Genomic DNA, 20,646 nt, shown 5'->3' on the forward strand with positions numbered 1-20,646 from the left:
ATTTAAACATTTTTGGAGCCCAATGTATATTTAAAAAAGCAATCTTCATCAGCGTTCATATGACAATTTAAAGAAGGCCATATGGAAGGCCTGTAATATTCCGACTAAGAATACAATTATATAGAAGGTTTGAAATACAGAGGACAGCATTCTCAATAATAAGCTCCTCTTCATCCATGACAGCAGTTTGGGGGTTCAAATCGGACATCTTCAGTTTGAGGATTATCAAGCTTTTTTCTATAAGTAGCAACATAATTATACAGAGACGTGTTTCATATACCCAACGCAAGGGTTTCGCTGCTGGGGATGATAGGCAGAAAGTCATGATGAGGAAGACACATCCCACTTTTAGCCTGAGCTGTTCAAAATGAAAGCTCCTTAAAGGGCCAGGGATTATTATGAGTGAGATTTCTTTACTCGAGTCCTCTTCAACCTCCCACATGCACAGATATATACGCTGCGCACACACATGATATAGCCATGGCAGGCTCGAATCATTAAACCAGCCAACACACATACTCACACATGCTGTTTTTCAAACCGCCAAGAGATTATAGAACCATTAATTTCATTCATCATCCTCTCATAAGATGATTTCCGACGTGGAGGAGGAGGCCAAAGAGCGCAGAACCAGCGGCGGTAAATCAGGGCTCAAACCCTCTTTAGAAACACAATCACAATCATCAGAAGCAGTTGCTGCTTAAAAGCACAAAAATATGGCATGAATTGCTGATAAATGGGTCTGTGATGTTTGCTTATTTACTCTGTAAGGACAGAACAAATTAGTGTGTTTAAATATGTCTTATCATATCATTTGGGCTTTACTCCTGGTTTCCTAGTCAGGCATGACGCTGCAAAGTTTCGAGCAGCAAAAAATGCGTCTTTCTGAATGATGCAATACAATAACAGCTCATCATAACATATTTGATGTTTAATATACAGTTTTGTGTAGCAGGATTTTATAGATTTCACTATGGACAGGGCTACCAAATATAACACCACAGCAAATTAATAAAAAACTAAAAGAAGGCAAAGCAAAATTGCAAGTAAACTTGACAGCCAGTGATCAGAATGAGTTTTTGTGATCAATATGAGCAACATGACTTATATTTTATATTTTTCTTATTATTCTATATTATTAAATACTATTGCCATACTATATTGCAATTATATATAAAAGTATATACATAATGTATAATATTATTATTTATATCGAATATATATATGTGTGTGTGTGTGTGTGTATAATATATATATATATATATATATATATATATATATATATATATATATATATATATATATATATATATATATATATATATATATATATATTAGAGGTGGGCATAGATTAATTGTTTTAATCTAGATTAATCTAGATTCATTTTGGAATTAATCTAGATTAATCTAGATTAAAATGGCTCATTTGAATTCTGCCGAAAACATTCAGAATATGTGAGATACCCAAATTGTCCCTGCGTCCCAATGTCCATACTATCCATCCTAAATAGTATGTGAGATTAAAATAAGTGTGTCCCAAAGCATAGTATGTTGAAAAGAGTGTGCCAAAAGTCCCCGGATGGTCTACTATTTCCGGTAGATTTTCGAAGTGTGGATCCGTGAACACTATAAAGGCTAATATTGCCCACAACCCATTGCACGTTGTACGAGGATTCAGTTCAGAACTACAAACATGAGTAAAAAGTGTTAAAAACTACAAAACATGACGAATATGCACGATCAACGCTGAGAGGTTGTTTGAGTGACTAATAATCCGTTCAAACTGATAGAAAATATTTATTTAATGTTATACGTGTTATTTTTCATCTGCAAATACCAATGTGGACTTTTATAAAGATCTGATTGGCCATTAAGTTTTAAGTGCATCTTTATGCATTAATATGAGGAGAGTTCTCCACATGAAAGACTCGCGACTGCAGATCAACGTGCTGCATTTCTCTCCGATACGGTAGGAAATTAACTAAATGAAATGTGGAGGATGTAAGATGATTGACAGGGCAGTTTACAGTGACAGGATGCGACAGAGAGCAAAGACGCAACTGTATGACGTGATAGTATGTCCCAAAGCTTGTCTACTCTCTTGCTACACACTCAAAAGTAAGTACTTTTTGTTCACAGAAAGAGTACATATTTTAGGGCGTAGTATAAGTAGGCGAATTGGGACGCAGCAAGTGACTAAAAGTAATCCACCATTTTGTCCGACAAAGCAGATAGGAGTTAGAAGATTAACCTCAGTGGAGTTATACTTTTGTATATTATATTTTGTATATTGACATCATTACGCGTTTGAAACAACACTGATTCTCATGTTCATTCATGGTTATTTGATGCTATAAATGGACTCGTAGTAAGAGATGATCGGTTTACGAGCCTCTTGAGCTGAGGCGCTACAGCAATCTGTCACGACACATTAAAGAGCAACAAAACGGTTTTTATTGTTTGAAATTCTTAAAAAACTACACAGTTTTAAAGCTGGGACTTTGTTAAATATCATAAGTAACCTGCTTTGTCTTGTCAGTGTCCTCTGCTCCATGATGCATTTATCACTTTGTGACGTGACGGGCCTGACAGCACCACGGCTTGTCGACCAAAGCAGCAGTAACTAGGGGGGGCGGATGGGTCTTGAGAAGGGTCAGTTCGGCTAGGTATACATCCGCGCTAAAATATCAAGGTGATCATAACTTGCGTAGAATAGACCCAGCTCCCAACCCAATTTTGAGAAGAGATTAACGGCGATATTTTTTTTATCGCCCGATAAGAGTCTCGCGTTAACGCAGCACGATAACGCCGTTAACGGCCCACCACTAATATATATATATATATATATAAAATATATATATATATATAAAATAAAATAAAAAAAAAAAAATTATATTCACACTTAGTCTATTATGTCAAAAACGCAAAATGTTTCTTGTTCCGTCACATTCAGTTATAAATTAGATTAATCATATCATATGAATCAAATAATATGTTTTCAATTCAAAACGGCGATATTTCATAAAAAAGTTCAGTAGTTTGCATCACTGGTTAAAACAAAAGCATCTCATTGGAATTCGCATTCATCTTCTGTGAACAATATGGCCTGCCTTCTTTGATCTGATTGGCCAGCTCACTCATTCTGACAGTGATGAGCACTATTAGACTGCTGATGCCTAAAAAAATTTAACTTTTAAAACTTTTTTTGTCATCCTAACAAACAGAGCGGTGCATAATGGAGTACAGCAGAGCAGCATCAATAATATCAAATATGTCTCTGGTGGTTACAACCTTGATAATAATATAATAAATATAATATAATATAATATAATATAATATAATATAATATAATATAATATAATATAATATAATATAATATAATATAATATAATATAATATAATATAATATAATATAATATAATATTTAAAAAAAAAATCACAACAAAAGGTTTATTCTCTTGGGAAAATAAACTTGCATTTGGAGAGACGGCGCCTTGATTTTCTTCACAGACCCTGTAAAATTTCTCTAATTGTGCTTGAGTGATCCTAGAGGAAAGTACTTGCTTTTGCACCACAAACACACGTTTTACACCGTGGGATCATTCACCTAGAAGTAACACTGCATGTTCTGCCGCAAATGGCTGACACACAATTCTTTTTTCCTCTAAAACGCAAGACTGCATCTCGAAAGCATTTCCTCAACACATTTTACGGTTAGAAAGAGCAATATGGCAATGGATTTCAGAGAGATGCATCTTCAGCATGGTTGAGTGCACTCGCAATTAGCGCTAATTAGGGTTCCAGGGTACCAAAACACAAGAAGTGATAAGTAGAGATGCCCACACGTCCTCACAGGAATATGAAGTCCACCAAGAAACCAACTGAATAACACATAACCTTCATGGCAACTTTAAACGCACAAATACTCCATTATTTGTGTTTGTGTTTAGAGGACAATTACATGTATGTGATGTGTGTGCTAATTTGTGATTCTCTTTCTCTCTCAACCCACTCACACAAACACACTCTCATCATGTTCTCACTGTTAATGCGGCCTAGCCGCGTTTGTCTGTGAGCTTTTTCACTGTGACCTGTAGATGTGAGAAGCTTGTAAATTGCCTGCAATCACTGAGAACAACAGCGAGGGAGAGGGACGCAAAGAGCTGCAGCCTCAGTAAAATTCAAATTGCCTCTGCAAGGGCATCTTATGATGAGAGCTCACTCCTCCCTCAGATATAGAGAGACAATACATAATTCATGCCAGCTGAACATCTAGGGTCATGCTAGTCATTGCAAACTTTTTTAGGTAAAAGACTGATGCAGGTCTACTTCTATTTTTATTCCATTAAAGATATTTTCAATTTTGCCACAGCTGAATGATCGACAGCGACAGAATACGGCCCTTTGAAAAGACTGTTTATCCCTCACATCCTTGTTATCATTTGTGGAAAAAAATGGAGTAAACTCTGTTTTTATGTCAAGTTTTGATTAAAGTCTAACTAGAGCTGCACGATTCTTGATAAATTGAGAATCACGATTTTTTTTTTTTCCAAACAGAGTTCACGATTCTTCCATGATTCTGAACAGACAACTAAACAAAATAACATGTAATTTACCAGAAGTTCTGACAAAATGTTAATTGCTGAAGTCTAATTAAAATGTTTAATTAATTTGAATGAATTATTTTTTAAAATCGGGTTTAAATGAATGATTCAATGACTCACTCATAAGAACTACTTTTTTTGTTTGATTACTGGAAGAATCACCTTTTTTGAATGAATCTCTTGAATGAATGATTCAATGAAAAATTCATTTTAACAGTCAATTGTCGCCACCTAGTGGCGTAACACTGTGTCCTAACCAAACGCGATGCGATTCTAGCGACAAGCAGTTTGTCTGTCCACACCAAACGTGACACGACTACGACGTGACAAAATCAATCAAAAACCACAGTCAATCAGAAGAGCGTGAGGACGGGCTCTCTTGGGAAGCAATGAAATGGTTGAGTACACAATTAAATTCATAAATATTACACCATTTAAACATTATTTAAAGTGCATACTGTGACTGAAACAATCTTTGCCATAGAATACACTTGTTTCTTCACAATGCGTTGACAGTGAACATTCTTGTGACCATTTATTTATTTTCACGATCTGAGGTGAATTATCCATGATTACTTTCAGTACGGCTACAAAGCTATGAACACAAAATGATATTCAAAATGACATTAGACGCTTTTAACAATAAATAAAGCACATAAACATTACCTGAGGTTATCATTGCCATACTTTGTGTTGTTGTTCCAGCCACAACATCGTAGAGAAATAGAAAACGTTTCTAAAATAGAATCATCGCGTGTTGCTGTCGCGGCTAGTTAGGACAAAAACTCTGCTTAACATGGAAAAGATACCTTTTATCGCATGTTGCGGCATCGTGTGTAGTTAGGAGACAGTGTAACAATGTAATCGACTACTTTCAAAATGTATTTTGCTCGCTTCCGTAGACATCAGTGTTTATATCTGAAATATAAACTTTTATCCCAGTGCTTCTGTGATAATTTGAATATTTGCAACACAGAAATAACGATACTGCGTAGTTGAAAAGAAGCTGTTCATACCTATATATGACAACTGCTCCCTCTAACACAGATTTGAATGTTCCGCTGTGATTTTGTGCGGGTGTTTGAATTGAAATTGCAATCTTTTTAATCGATTAATCGCACAGCTCTACTTTTAACGTGTGAAAATTAAGAAATCAAAACATTGTATTAGTAATGAAATGTTATAGTTGTTGTACTATAAAATTATTATTTTTTTTTAATTACTTAAATTATTGCAATATATTTCTTATTTTGTTTAATATTTTTATTTAGTAATAATCACAATAAAAATAATCACAATTAATATTTTATAGTATGATCGTATGATCTTCATCAGGCAAGGATGCCTGATGCCTGATGAAGATCATACGATCGAAACGTTGCCAATAAAGAACTTTTTCATGGTTTTGCAAGTTTTTTTCGTACTTTATGGTTACTGAAAAAAGTTCAAGTTGGTCCTTGTAAAGAGTATACATACTCTACGAATTTTTCATTTTTTTCCCAAATTAATTTTATTTGAAATTTTTATCCTTTATTTTATTTAAATTATTTTTATTGATTAGTTTATTTATTTCCTATGCAGATGTCAAAAAAAACGTTGTATTATGCAGCCAGGCCAGTAGCTGGCGATGTCACTTTGTAAAGGAACATTTTTAGTTTACATGGAGACGATAACAGTATTGTTTTCAAAAGTTAACATTTTCAGGCCTCTAAACACTGTTGTCATGTAAATGAACATAACGCATAAAAAGTTTGCCGTTTTTTGTTGAAAACGTTGTGTAAACGGCCCCTAAATAATCCAAATCATTCTAGAATTTTGAATGCTTTCCAAATTTAGCTATTCAGTTCATTGGTAAAACTTTATTTTTCTTCATATCACAATGCTGTATTTGTTGTACAAAAAAAAAACATTGCAAAGTCATTTTTTTTCCAGTATTGTGCAGCCCTAATTGGAATATAGTGCAACAGTCATATGGATTATTAAATTTATGGTGCTTTATTGTCATTTTTGAAGTCTGGCAGCCCCTGGTCACCATTTACTTTCACTGTATGAGAGCATCATCATCCTGCTGGATTTGAGAGAAACAGGAAAATGGAACATTTTCATAATAACATGAGGAAGATTTGTATTTATTTTCAGATGAAATGTAGATTTAAATGTAGCCTTAGTTAAGCAAATGTGTAACAAATAAACCCAGTAAATTTCGTATAGTCAGCATTTCTGAGCGTCACATCAGCTGCAATGTGCTACACTTAACACATTTAATTGTGTCATACGGATTTCCCCATATCACACCTTCAGTTTCACGATCATTCCAGCATGGAAACATGGGTTGCATTTTGAAAAGCACATTAGCGGCACGTTAAGTGAACCAATCTTCTGCTGTGCTACTACAAAATATGAACAGCGTGTTTGCTGATTGTCAAAAGAAAAACACAAGCTAGGCCAATTCACAAGCAGGTCTGAAGCCACCGGGGAGCTTTAAAGGAAGCTATCTGCTGGTGATGAAAGCACTTCCTGGAGGGACTGAATCTCAGCATAGTGGGAACAAGATATTTGGGGTAAAGAGGGAGGGAGTGAGGGAGTGAGGGAGAGAATAAAAGGCTGACCTAGTTCCGCCTTTCACTTGCTCCTTTCCTGGACTAGGTGTCCTGGAACCCAGAGGCCGAGCTGGCAGGCCTGCAACTCGTATAGAGGGAGCAGCGGAGGGCAGAAAGGATGTTAAACAATGACTGTGCACTCTCAACCTCTGCTGCCCAAGCTAGTGTGGATTATTCCCTGGCTACATCCTTGCAGAGAGGGAGAGAGAAAGGAAAGCTGGCAGCTTGCTCTGTCACAGTCTCTCCTCCATTACGTCACTGTGCCAAACAACACAGCACTGCTGCACAAAGCACACCTGCTGCTGTCTGCACTGGAGTGACTCCAGCTATATATCAGCCCTGCTGCTCACCTCCCTGCCTGGCACTCACTACAGAGCACAGCCTGGCTATGATTAGCATGCACAGATTCAAATCTGCAAAAAACAAAAAACCATAGAAAAACATTTATTATTTACTTTAAAGTATTGCTGATGCTGGTACTATGGAAGCGTGTTTCCACCATGAAACAAAATTTAAAAAGGTAATTTGAGACTTTCTATCTCACAATTCTGACTTTTTTATTCTCAGAACTGCGAGATATAAAGTTAGACTTGCTAGTTATAAAGTCAGAATTGCGATTTATAAAATCAAAACTGCATGACAAAGTCAGAATTGTGAGATTTAAAGTCAGACCTGCGAGTTATAAGTCAGAATTGTGAAGTCGGTTATAAAGTCGGAATTGCGAGTTATAAAGTCAGAATTGTGAGTTATAAAGTCAGAATTGCGCGATATAAAGTCAGAATTGAGAGATATAAAGTCAGAATTGTGAGATATAAAGTCAGAATTGTGAGATATAAAGTCAGAATTGCGCGATATAAAGTCAGAATTGAGAGATATAAAGTCAGAATTGTGAGATATAAAGTCAGAATTGCGAGTTATAAAGTCAGAATTGTGAGATATAAAGTCAGAATTGCGAGTTATAAAGTCAGAATTGTGAGTTATAAAGTCAGAATTGCGCGATATAAAGTCAGAATTGAGAGATATAAAGTCAGACTTGCGAGTTATAAGTCAGAATTTTGAAGTCGGTTATAAAGTCGGAATTGTGACATATAAAGTCGGAATTGTGAGATATAAAGTTGGAATTGTGTTATAAAGTCAGAATTGCGAGTTATAAAGTCAGAATTGCGTGATATAAAGTCAGAATTGTGAGATATAAAGTCAGAATTGTGAGATTTAAAGTCAGACCTGCGAGTTATAAGTCGGAATTGTGAAGTCGGTTATAAAGTCGGAATTGTGATATATAAAGTCGGAATTGTGAGTTATAAAGTTAGAATTGCGCGATATAAAGTCAGAATTGCGAGATATAAAGTCGGAATTGTGAGATATAAAGTCGGAATTGTGAGTTATAAAGTCAGAATTGCGAGTTATAAAGTCAGAATTGCGCGATATAAAGTCAGAATTGTGAGATATAAAGTCAGAATTGTGAGATATAAAGTCAGAATTGTGAGATTTAAAGTCAGACCTGCGAGTTATAAGTCAGAATTGTGAAGTCGGTTATAAAGTCGGAATTGCGAGATATAAAGTCAGAATTGTGAGTTATAAAGTCAGAATTGCGCGATATAAAGTCAGAATTGCGAGATATAAAGTCGGAATTGTGAGATATAAAGTCGGAATTGTGAGTTATAAAGTCAGAATTGCGAGTTATAAAGTCAGAATTGCGCGATGTAAAGTCAGAATTGTGAGATATAAAGTCAGAATTGTGAGATATAAAGTCAGAATTGTGAGATATAAAGTCAGAATTGTGAGATATAAAGTCAGAATTATGAGATATAAAGTCAGAATTGTGAGATTTAAAGTCAGACTTGCGAGTTATAAGTCAGAATTGTGAAGTCGGTTATAAAGTCAGAATTGTGAGTTATAAAGTCAGAATTGCGAGATATAAAGTCAGAATTGTGAGATATAAAGTCAGAATTGTGAGATTTAAAGTCAGACCTGCGAGTTATAAGTCAGAATTGTGAAGTCGGTTATAAAGTCGGAATTGTGAGTTATAAAGTCAGAATTGTGAGATATAAAGTCAGAATTGTGAGTTATAAAGTCAGAATTGCGAGATATGAAGTCAGAATTGCGAGATATGAAGTCAGAATTGCGAGATATAAAGTCAGAATTGAGAGATATAAAGTCAGAATTGTGAGATATAAAGTCAGAATTGTGAGTTATAAAGTCAGAATTGTGAGATATAAAGTCAGAATTGCGAGATATAAAGTCAGAATTGTGAGATATAAAGTCAGAATTGCGCGATATAAAGTCAGAATTGTGAAAAATAAAGTCAGAATTGTGAGATATAAAGTCAGAATTATGAGATATAAAGTCAGAATTGTGAGATATAAGTCAGAATTGTGAGATTTAAAGTCAGACTTGCGAGTTATAAGTCAGAATTGTGAAGTCGGTTATAAAGTCAGAATTGTGAGTTATAAAGTCAGAATTGCGAGATATAAAGTCAGAATTGTGAGATATAAAGTCAGAATTGTGTGATTTAAAGTCAGACTTGTGAGTTATAAGTCAGAATTGTGAAGTCGGTTATAAAGTCGGAATTGTGAGATATAAAGTCAGAATTGTGAGTTATAAAGTCAGAATTGCGAGTTATAAAGTCAGAATTGCGTGATATAAAGTCAGACTTGCGTGATATAAAGTCAGAATTGAGAGATATAAAGTCAGAATTGAGAGATATAAAGTCAGATTTGCGAGATATAAAGTCAGAATTGTGAGATATAAAGTCAGAATTGTGAGATATAAAGTCAGAATTATGAGATATAAAGTCAGAATTGTGAGATATAAAGTCAGAATTGTGAGATTTAAAGTCAGACCTGCGAGTTATAAGTCAGAATTGTGAAGTCGGTTATAAAGTCGGAATTGCGAGATATAAAGTCAGAATTGTGAGTTATAAAGTCAGAATTGCGAGATATAAAGTCGGAATTGTGAGATATAAAGTCGGAATTGTGAGTTATAAAGTCAGAATTGCGAGTTATAAAGTCAGAATTGCGCGATATAAAGTCAGAATTGTGAGATATAAAGTCAGAATTGTGAGATATAAAGTCAGAATTGTGAGATATAAAGTCAGAATTATGAGATATAAAGTCAGAATTGTGAGATATAAGTCAGAATTGTGAGATTTAAAGTCAGACTTGCGAGTTATAAGTCAGAATTGTGAAGTCGGTTATAAAGTCAGAATTGCGAGATATAAAGTCAGAATTGTGAGATATAAAGTCAGAATTGTGAGATTTAAAGTCAGACCTGCGAGTTATAAGTCAGAATTGTGAAGTCGGTTATAAAGTCGGAATTGTGAGTTATAAAGTCAGAATTGTGAGTTATAAAGTCAGAATTGCGAGATATGAAGTCAGAATTGCGAGATATGAAGTCAGAATTGCGAGATATAAAGTCAGAATTGAGAGATATAAAGTCAGAATTGTGAGATATAAAGTCAGAATTGTGAGTTATAAAGTCAGAATTGTGAGATATAAAGTCAGAATTGCGAGATATAAAGTCAGAATTGTGAGATATAAAGTCAGAATTGCGCGATATAAAGTCAGAATTGTGAGAGATAAAGTCAGAATTGTGAGATATAAAGTCAGAATTATGAGATATAAAGTCAGAATTGTGAGATATAAGTCAGAATTGTGAGATTTAAAGTCAGACTTGCGAGTTATAAGTCAGAATTGTGAAGTCGGTTATAAAGTCAGAATTGTGAGTTATAAAGTCAGAATTGCGAGATATAAAGTCAGAATTGTGAGATATAAAGTCAGAATTGTGAGATTTAAAGTCAGACCTGCGAGTTATAAGTCAGAATTGTGAAGTCGGTTATAAAGTCGGAATTGTGAGTTATAAAGTCAGAATTGAGAGATATAAAGTCAGAATTGTGAGATATAAAGTCAGAATTGTGAGTTATAAAGTCAGAATTGTGAGATATAAAGTCAGAATTGCGAGATATAAAGTCAGAATTGTGAGATATAAAGTCAGAATTGTGTGATTTAAAGTCAGACTTGTGAGTTATAAGTCAGAATTGTGAAGTCGGTTATAAAGTCGGAATTGTGAGATATAAAGTCAGAATTGTGAGTTATAAAGTCAGAATTGCGTGATATAAAGTCAGACTTGCGTGATATAAAGTCAGAATTGAGAGATATAAAGTCAGAATTGAGAGATATAAAGTCAGATTTGGGAGATATAAAGTCAGAATTGTGAGATATAAAGTCAGAATTGAGAGGTATAAAGTCAGAATTGAGAGATATAAAGTCAGAATTGAGAGATATAAAGTCAGAATTGAGAGATATAAAGTCAGAATTGCGAGTTATAAAGTCAGAATTGTGAGATATAAAGTCAGAATTGTGAGGTATAAAGTCAGAATTGCGAGATATAAAGTCAAAATTGTGAGTTATAAAGTCAGAATTGTGAGATATAAAGTCAGAATTGCGAGATATAAAGTCAGAATTGTGAGTTATAAAGTCAGAATTGTGTGATTTAAAGTCAGACTTGTGAGTTATAAGTCAGAATTGTGAAGTCGGTTATAAAGTTGGAATTGTGAGATATAAAGTCAGAATTGTGAGTTATAAAGTCAGAATTGCGAGTTATAAAGTCAGAATTGCGTGATATAAAGTCAGAATTGCGTGATATAAAGTAAGAATTGTGAGATATAAAGTCATAATTGCGTGATATAAAGTCAGACTTGCGTGATATAAAGTCAGAATTGCGAGATATAAAGTCAGAATTGCGAGATATAAAGTCAGAATTGCGAGGTATAAAGTCAGAATTGAGAGATATAAAGTCAGAATTGCGAGATATAAAGTCAGAATTGTGAGATATAAAGTCAGAATTGCGAGGTATAAAGTCAGAATTGAGAGATATAAAGTCAGAATTGCGAGATATAAATTCAAAATTGTGAGTTATAAAGTCAGAATTGAGAGTTATAAAGTCAGAATTGTGAGGTATAAAGTCAGAATTGAGAGATATAAAGTCAGAATTGTGAGATATAAAGTCAGAATTGTGAGATATAAAGTCAGAATTGCGAGGTATAAAGTCAGAATTGTGAGATATAAAGTCAGAATTGCGAGGTATAAAGTCAGAATTGAGAGATATAAAGTCAGAATTGCGAGATATAAATTCAAAATTGTGAGTTATAAAGTCAGAATTGCGAGATATAAAGTCAGAATTGTGAGATATAAAGTCAGAATTGCGAGGTATAAAGTCAGAATTGAGAGATATAAAGTCAGAATTGCGAGATATAAATTCAAAATTGTGAGTTATAAAGTCAGAATTGAGAGTTATAAAGTCAGAATTGTGAGGTATAAAGTCAGAATTGAGAGATATAAGTCAGAATTGTGAGATTTAAAGTCAGACCTGCGAGTTATAAGTCAGAATTGTGAAGTCGGTTATAAAGTCGGAATTGTGAGTTATAAAGTCAGAATTGAGAGATATAAAGTCAGAATTGTGAGATATAAAGTCAGAATTGTGAGTTATAAAGTCAGAATTGTGAGATATAAAGTCAGAATTGCGAGATATAAAGTCAGAATTGTGAGATATAAAGTCAGAATTGTGTGATTTAAAGTCAGACTTGTGAGTTATAAGTCAGAATTGTGAAGTCGGTTATAAAGTCGGAATTGTGAGATATAAAGTCAGAATTGTGAGTTATAAAGTCAAAATTGCGTGATATAAAGTCTGACTTGCGTGATATAAAGTCAGAATTGAGAGATATAAAGTCAGAATTGAGAGATATAAAGTCAGATTTGCGAGATATAAAGTCAGAATTGTGAGATATAAAGTCAGAATTGAGAGGTATAAAGTCAGAATTGAGAGATATAAAGTCAGAATTGAGAGATATAAAGTCAGAATTGAGAGATATAAAGTCAGAATTGAGAGTTATAAAGTCAGAATTGTGAGGTATAAAGTCAGAATTGCGAGATATAAAGTCAAAATTGTGAGTTATAAAGTCAGAATTGAGAGTTATAAAGTCAGAATTGTGAGGTATAAAGTCAGAATTGAGAGATATAAAGTCAGAATTGAGAGATATAAAGTCAGAATTGTGAGATACAAAGTCAGAATTGTGAGTTGTAAAGTCAGAATTGTGAGATATAAAGTCAGAATTGCGAGATATAAAGTCAGAATTGTGAGTTATAAAGTCAGAATTGTGTGATTTAAAGTCAGACTTGTGAGTTATAAGTCAGAATTGTGAAGTCGGTTATAAAGTTGGAATTGTGAGATATAAAGTCAGAATTGTGAGTTATAAAGTCAGAATTGCGAGTTATAAAGTCAGAATTGCGTGATATAAAGTCAGAATTGCGTGATATAAAGTAAGAATTGTGAGATATAAAGTCATAATTGCGTGATATAAAGTCAGACTTGCGTGATATAAAGTCAGAATTGCGAGATATAAAGTCAGAATTGCGAGATATAAAGTCAGAATTGCGAGGTATAAAGTCAGAATTGTGAGATATAAAGTCAGAATTGTGAGGTATAAAGTCAGAATAGTGAGTTATAAAGTCAGAATTATGAGATATAAAGTCAGAATTGTGAGATATAAAGTCAGAATTGTGAGATATAAAGTCAGAATTGTGAGGTATAAAGTCAGAATAGTGAGTTATAAAGTCAGAATTATGAGATATAAAGTCAGAATTGTGAGATATAAAGTCAGAATTATGAGATATAAAGTCAGAATTGAGAGATATAAAGTCAGAATTGTGAGATATAAAGTCAGAATTGTGAGGTATAAAGTCAGAATAGTGAGTTATAAAGTCAGAATTATGAGATATAAAGTCAGAATTGTGAGATATAAAGTCAGAATTATGAGATATAAAGTCAGAATTGTGAGTTATAAAGTCAGAATTATGAGATATAAAGTCAGAATTGTGAGTTATAAAGTCAGAATTGTGAGATATAAAGTCAGAATTGAGAGATATAAAGTCAGAATTGAGAGATATAAAGTCAGAATTGTGAGATATAAAGTCAGAATTGTGAGTTATAAAGTCAGAATTATGAGATATAAAGTCAGAATTGTGAGTTATAAAGTCAGAATTATGAGATATAAAGTCAGAATTGTGAGTTATAAAGTCAGAATTGTGAGATATAAAGTCAGAATTGTGAGATATAAAGTCAGAATTGTGAGTTATAAAGTCAGAATTATGAGATATAAAGTCAGAATTGTAAGTTATAAAGTCAGAATTATGAGATATAAAGTCAGAATTGTGAGTTATAAAGTCAGAATTGTAAGTTATAAAGTCAGAATTATGAGATATAAAGTCAGAATTGTGAGTTATAAAGTCAGAATTGTGAGGTATAAAGTCAGAATTGAGAGATATAAAGTCAGAATTGTGAGATATAAAGTCAGAATTGTGAGATATAAAGTCAGAATTGTGAGTTATAAAGTCAGAATTATGAGATATAAAGTCAGAATTGTGAGTTATAAAGTCAGAATTATGAGATATAAAGTCAGAATTGTGAGATATAAAGTCAGAATTGTGAGACAAACTCCTAATTGCATCTTATAATGTCCAATTGTCAGGGAAAAAAGAATGCAATTCTAACCTTATATCAAGCGATTCCGAGTTTAAATCTCGCATTTCTGAGAAAAAAAGTCAGAATTGTGAGATAAAAAGTTGCAATTACCTTTTTGATTTTTGATTTTATTTAATATGTTTATTAATACATTATTAAAATCAAAGGTTTCTCTGGTAATATTATTTAATGGACCTGAGCTTTATTATTAGCTAACGTTAACAAAGATTAACAAATGCATTGCACATTGTCAATGTTAGTTAATGCATTATTACCATATTGTAAAGTGTTACTAAATTATTTTAACATAAAAATAATAAAATTAAATTGAAATAATTAAAATAATTTTTACTGAAAAAATGATTGTAACTTTTACAGAAAAAGACTATAAGTTAGGGCGAAAAATGTATATGGTTTAACATTGCATTACATGTAACTTTACTGTCAAATGTATGGTTTATGCAAGTAAAAACTATGAATTATCATATAAAACAGTCAGACAGAAACAGTAAAAAAAGTCCTTATATGACTTCACATTTGACTTCCAATTGACATTAGGGTGTGTGTGTTTTTTTAACGTTGTCTGTTATGTAATGTTTATTATTTTATGTCTTTGTATGTATGTTTGTGTCAATATGTGAGAACTGGCCATGTTTTATGAACAGGCAACTGTACATGAATTCTGATTTATCATGTGGCTTTCTGTTTTACCACCTGTATGGTGGTTATCATTACATTTTAAGGTAAAAAAAGCAAAATTTTGGAAATTCAAGTACATTTGGTATATTAATGGTATATTATATCACTTAATGAAATATACTGTTATAAATGTCACTGTTAATTTGCGGCGATTTCAGCTAGCAGTTTTTTATTGTAAATTTAACTGATTTTTTTACAGTGGGTCTTTGATTTTGTGATGTTGTTTATTAAATAATCTGTAGCACAAAAGTATAATAACGGCTTTAAAGTAATGATATTGTTCAGTGCTTTTATTCTGTCAATGGTTTTTACATTTTGAGCAAACAAGAATCGGCCTTCTTTATACTTTTGTGCTGTATTTAAATTAATAGTAAAAAAAACAAGAGGTAAAATCATCCACATTTACAGTATTACATACGATGTCATCAGATATTTCACTGTAAGCCAAGAAAACATCTTAAGACATGTATAAGTGCCGCCAGAATATGATTACTCAGAATTATCATCGCAAGGACTAAGAAATCATTCCTTCATTTGAAATCACCAACATATTCCCTTCCATTTTCCTCAAATAATTTTCTCTTTTACTGTAAAAGCATCCCAACAGGCCTTTAAATATCAACAGGTCAACACAATGTTGGATTGTGGCAATAAAACAAACACTCGTTCCTCATAAAGGCTGTTTAAAGTCTTCACTCAGGTGGCTCTTGAAAAAACTCCTTCCTTTTTTCCTCCTTCTAATCCTCTCTAACATGCAATGATTGTCTTGATGTGTCGAAACTCTATGAAAGCCCTGAGGGAGTACGTGTCATCTAGGAGCCACAGTCCTCGCAGACTTCTGAGGGCTGAGAAATAGGATTCTCTCAGATTGACTGTAATAGAAAGCGATCTGTGGGCTCCCGTTTCATTTCAAGCTACACAAGAAACAAAGGATTCCTCAAAGAAAGACAAACAGCTCCATACAAGAAAAAAATGTCTCCTATTAAAAGAAATCACATCCATCTTTGTTAATAACCTCTTATTAAATAATTAATATTATTATAACCGAATGTAATAATTCAAGATTTATCCACTGAAAAACGTGCATCGGTTGATCACTAATATGAATATTGTGTAGGATTTTGTTGTTATATGCAAATACATGCTCAAATTTCTCACATAAACAAAACACTGAAAATATAAGTACATTATTATTTATTATTATCATTATGTGACTATACGTACAAGTATCTCTTGTCTGTGTTCTTGTTTGAATAAAAAATGAGGGATCGCAAAAATTTAAAAAAGAGATCATCTTTGTTGCATAAACTTAATCTATAATTTATGCATTAAACACACCAAATCACAGTGTCAATTGTGTGTCCCTGCAACAATGCAACAATGTTCATCTAAAACAAATAAGGAGTTTTAAATGTGGAAAACAATTAGTATTTCCCTTCAGGACAGCAAGGTAATAAAACAGACCTTCTCTCAAAATATTATATATGGATGGATTGTAAAAACGACCTTTACACGTGCAAGTAATGTTTGACCCTCCAGTGCTGTTTGGTCATTTTTGATCGAAAAATGTTACGTTTTAAGAATTTTTTATTCATCGGAATGGTACAAAACTTGGTAAATGTTTAGGCACTTGCTATGTGAACACACAAAAAAACAATCATGGACAAGATTCAAAAAGACTAAATGATCTTGAGAAAAATAGTCACATTTGTACTATTCGTGGTCAAAAATGCCTGCTATGGAAACGAATGGGAAGCGAATTTCATCTAGTGGAAACGTTTGGTACTGCGGCCAAATAAAATCTTACTGAAAGCTAATTTTTGGAGATATCAACCTTAAATTTGAAACTTAACTTGTTTAGGTTTAAATTTTAAATTTTAAATAGATTTAGATTTTTGATTTTTAGAGTAAAACGCGTTCCAGAAAATATATATTTCATATACAATTTTTTTAAACATTTCTTTTTATGCATTTTTCATAATAATAAACTTAAATTTCTATAACCTTTTCTTTGTTTCACTTCAGCAATAATCTGCCAAGTGCCTTCCTTAAACAAAGACCAAACTAAAGTCTGTGCTCCAAAGCATTTAACATTTATGACCATTTAATTTAGAAATGTAATTTTCAGGTCTATGCTCAAAAAGTGAATAACAGGTAATAAATCATCATAACTATTCCATAAATAAAATTTAGTACCATAAAATACCCTAAAAAATACAAAATATTAAACATTTTCAAAATAAAAGAAAGTACATTTCACTGAAATAAAAAAATCTGTCATTTTTGAACGCCACGCGAGCAGCACCAAAGAGTTAAATAAAGAAAAATAAAATGGAAAAACTACAATTAGTGTTTGATCATTTAGAAACGTCTACAACTGAAAAGAGTGAAATAGTTCATTTTGGTTGTTTCCCCATCTCTAGTGTTTATGATGTAACCCTCCGTTCATGACGGAGTAACAGACCTCCTATAATCTGCCGGATTTCACACACTCCTATACAGCCAGTGCTTAGCAGCCAGCCATCCATGCTGCTTTACTAAACTGCTTGATTTACAAGTGCCCAAGGGGCAGTTTTGGAGACCAAAGCGTACATTATTAATGGATGTGTAGTGTTGACATCATGCCAGAATCCATACAACACTTTCCTGCTTATGGAGCAATTCCAATACTATGATAATAAACTGTAAAGGGGACACATGCGTTTAATAAACAGATCCTCTGAAGCCGGTCCTGATGTGTTTACTACAGATGCTCAGTCCAGACATAGAGTGATGCTGATGTACAGGCAAAATGTTAGGCTTTCATTGTATCTTTCTTCCTGAAGCTGTCCTTCTGTAGAACATCTCCTTTTATGTTCTACAGGGGGGAAAAAAGACCTTTTGTAAATAATGATAGACTTTGGTTCCACTTTATATTAAGTGTCTTTAACTGCTATGTCACTCTAAAAAATGCTGGGTTGTTTCAACCCAAAATTGGGTCAAATATGGACAAACCCAACCATTGGGTTAAATTTTTAAATGCATTTTTTTAACCCAACGGTTGGGTTTGTCCACATTTGACCCAATTTTGGGTTGAAACAACCCAGCATTTTTTAGAGTGTACAGGCATTTAAATTCATCTTTTGATAGAACGCAGTTATTGTGTGCGTACTTGTTTTTTACAATATAGTTAGTTATTTTTTATAATATAGTAATATAATATAGTAATTATAATAATTGGGTAATAACTAGGTACTAACCCTGAACCTATACCTAAACGCTCTAAAAAAATGCAAGTTGGGTTAAAAATGGACAAACCGAGCGATTGGGTTGTTTTAACCCAGCGGTTGGGTTAAATGTTTGACCCAATCTGCTGGGTAGTTGTATTTAACTCAACTATTGTTTAAAATTACTATATTGCTTGCTTAAAATGAAGCCCAAATAGGTTGGTAATTAACATGTATTAATATGTTTAATAAATAAATATTTATTAATATGTTTAATAAATAATAAACCTTTATTAAACTGCTTATTAATAAATGTTAACTTTTTGATTTTTACTGTTGCCATTATGCGTCTGATTTTTCATTTCCAACCTATTTTGGGTTCATTGTAAGCCAGCCATAGTAATTTTTAAACAATAGTTGAGTGAAATAAAACTGGCCAGCATGTTGGGCAAACATTTAACCCAAAGCATTTTTTAGTGTAACCTTAACCCATGTAGTTGCCTTATATTACTCAGTATTTTCTTTGGTAAGTAGTACACTGTAAGTACATGTAAGTACGCGCACTGCAGTTTTATTAAAAAAAAAAAAACCTAAATGTAATTAAAGCTGTAATTAATTTCTGTACATCTATAATTTGACCCTTCTCTTACACCATAACCCACCCGTACCACCAAACTTGTCCCTAAACGTACCCTTATCCCACCTCAATAGCAACAAAAGTGTTTTGCGATACACAGTAAGTACAATGTAAACTAAGTAAACTAAAAAATATTTTTCTTTTGTAAGTGCATAGTTGTTAAAGACGCCTAAATATAAAGTATACTATTCCTTTACAACAAAACATCCCTCAGGACGTTCCCAAAACATCTTGAACCTACCCATTATGGGTCCAAATGTATTTACAGACCTTATAGAAAAGAAACTGATCATTTAAAATACACAAAGCCATATAAATAAACAGAGCAGATTCCAGTATAGCAGCAGCAGCACTTCAGTGTGTGTTCTGATTTATGGGAATGCAACATCATCAACAATAGTCAAGATGAGAGCAAAACAAGCCCGCTCTATCCAAAAACAACCTGAGACAGCTTTTAGACTCTATCAAACGAGCATTGCAGCACTTAGAAGTAACATGCCGGTTTTAGGGGGGATGCTGCTGGCACCTGCTATTAAAACCCACTGCGCACGCTTCTCCCAGCCTGCAACAAAAGGTCTGCTGATCGCTGTTTTTCGGCAGCACAGGTGCTGCTGCCGCTGCTGCTGAGACTGACCTGAATGGTGCAGGTATACTCCGTATCATCCAGCAGTCTGACCGTACACATGTATTCTCGCTCCAGGTTTCTGACGCTGCCACTCATCAGCCGACTCAACATCTTCTCAACGCACGATCGCTGGTCTGCGTCCGGGACCAGAACAAAAAGCTCAAGCAATGTCACATCGACCAAACTCTCCGGTCGCCCAGGTAAAACGCGCTAACCAAAGCCGACAGCATCTTTATCCGGTGACATGAACGCCGCAGTTGTTCGGATGAGTGTTTTATTTCTTGTTATTGCGAACAGGTTCCTTCAGCACGCATCCAGGTCCAGATTAAGTCGCTGTGGATACGAGCAGACAGTAGCAGCCCGTCTGTTGACCATTCACCGCTTGATATTTGAGCAAGGGGGCGGGACCTTGGAAGCTGATTGACACGCATTCTAACCAATGGATACGCTCTCCAAATAAGGACTCGTTTGAAATGGACAATGAAAGACTGGGGTGCTGCTGCGTATTTGGAGGTCATTGTTGTCCAATAAGATGCTGGACAAAGGTAGTAGTAAGGTTATAAGAATTACTGTTTGCTCGGTTTCCTGCAGCAATATTTTTTTGTCTTCTTTATTTGGCAGTATGACAAGCATCAATAACAAAATCAAATAAGTATCTTATGAAATATGCCATTTTTTTCTGGCAACACATTTATTGAAAATATATAAATTGAATATGCTTGTGAATTTTGTGAACTAGAATAAGAAACTATTTTAA

General features: G+C 33.6%; 1 protein-coding gene across 1 annotated transcript in view; it reads right to left on the reverse strand.

Annotated features, from left to right (window-relative positions):
• The window catches only part of LOC137022868 (novel FERM domain containing protein), a 161,488-nt gene extending 141,254 nt beyond the window's left edge, over positions 1 to 20,234 (reverse strand). Inside the window, exon 1 of the mRNA XM_067389345.1 lies at positions 19,899 to 20,234. Coding sequence (XP_067245446.1) covers positions 19,899 to 20,000 — 102 coding nt within the window. The 5' untranslated portion in view covers positions 20,001 to 20,234. The remainder of the gene's footprint in view (positions 1 to 19,898) is intronic.
• Positions 20,235 to 20,646: the final 412 nt, after the last annotated feature.

Source organism: Chanodichthys erythropterus, chromosome 7 (genome assembly GCF_024489055.1).
Source record: "Chanodichthys erythropterus isolate Z2021 chromosome 7, ASM2448905v1, whole genome shotgun sequence".
Classification (NCBI taxonomy): Eukaryota; Metazoa; Chordata; class Actinopteri; order Cypriniformes; family Xenocyprididae; genus Chanodichthys; species Chanodichthys erythropterus.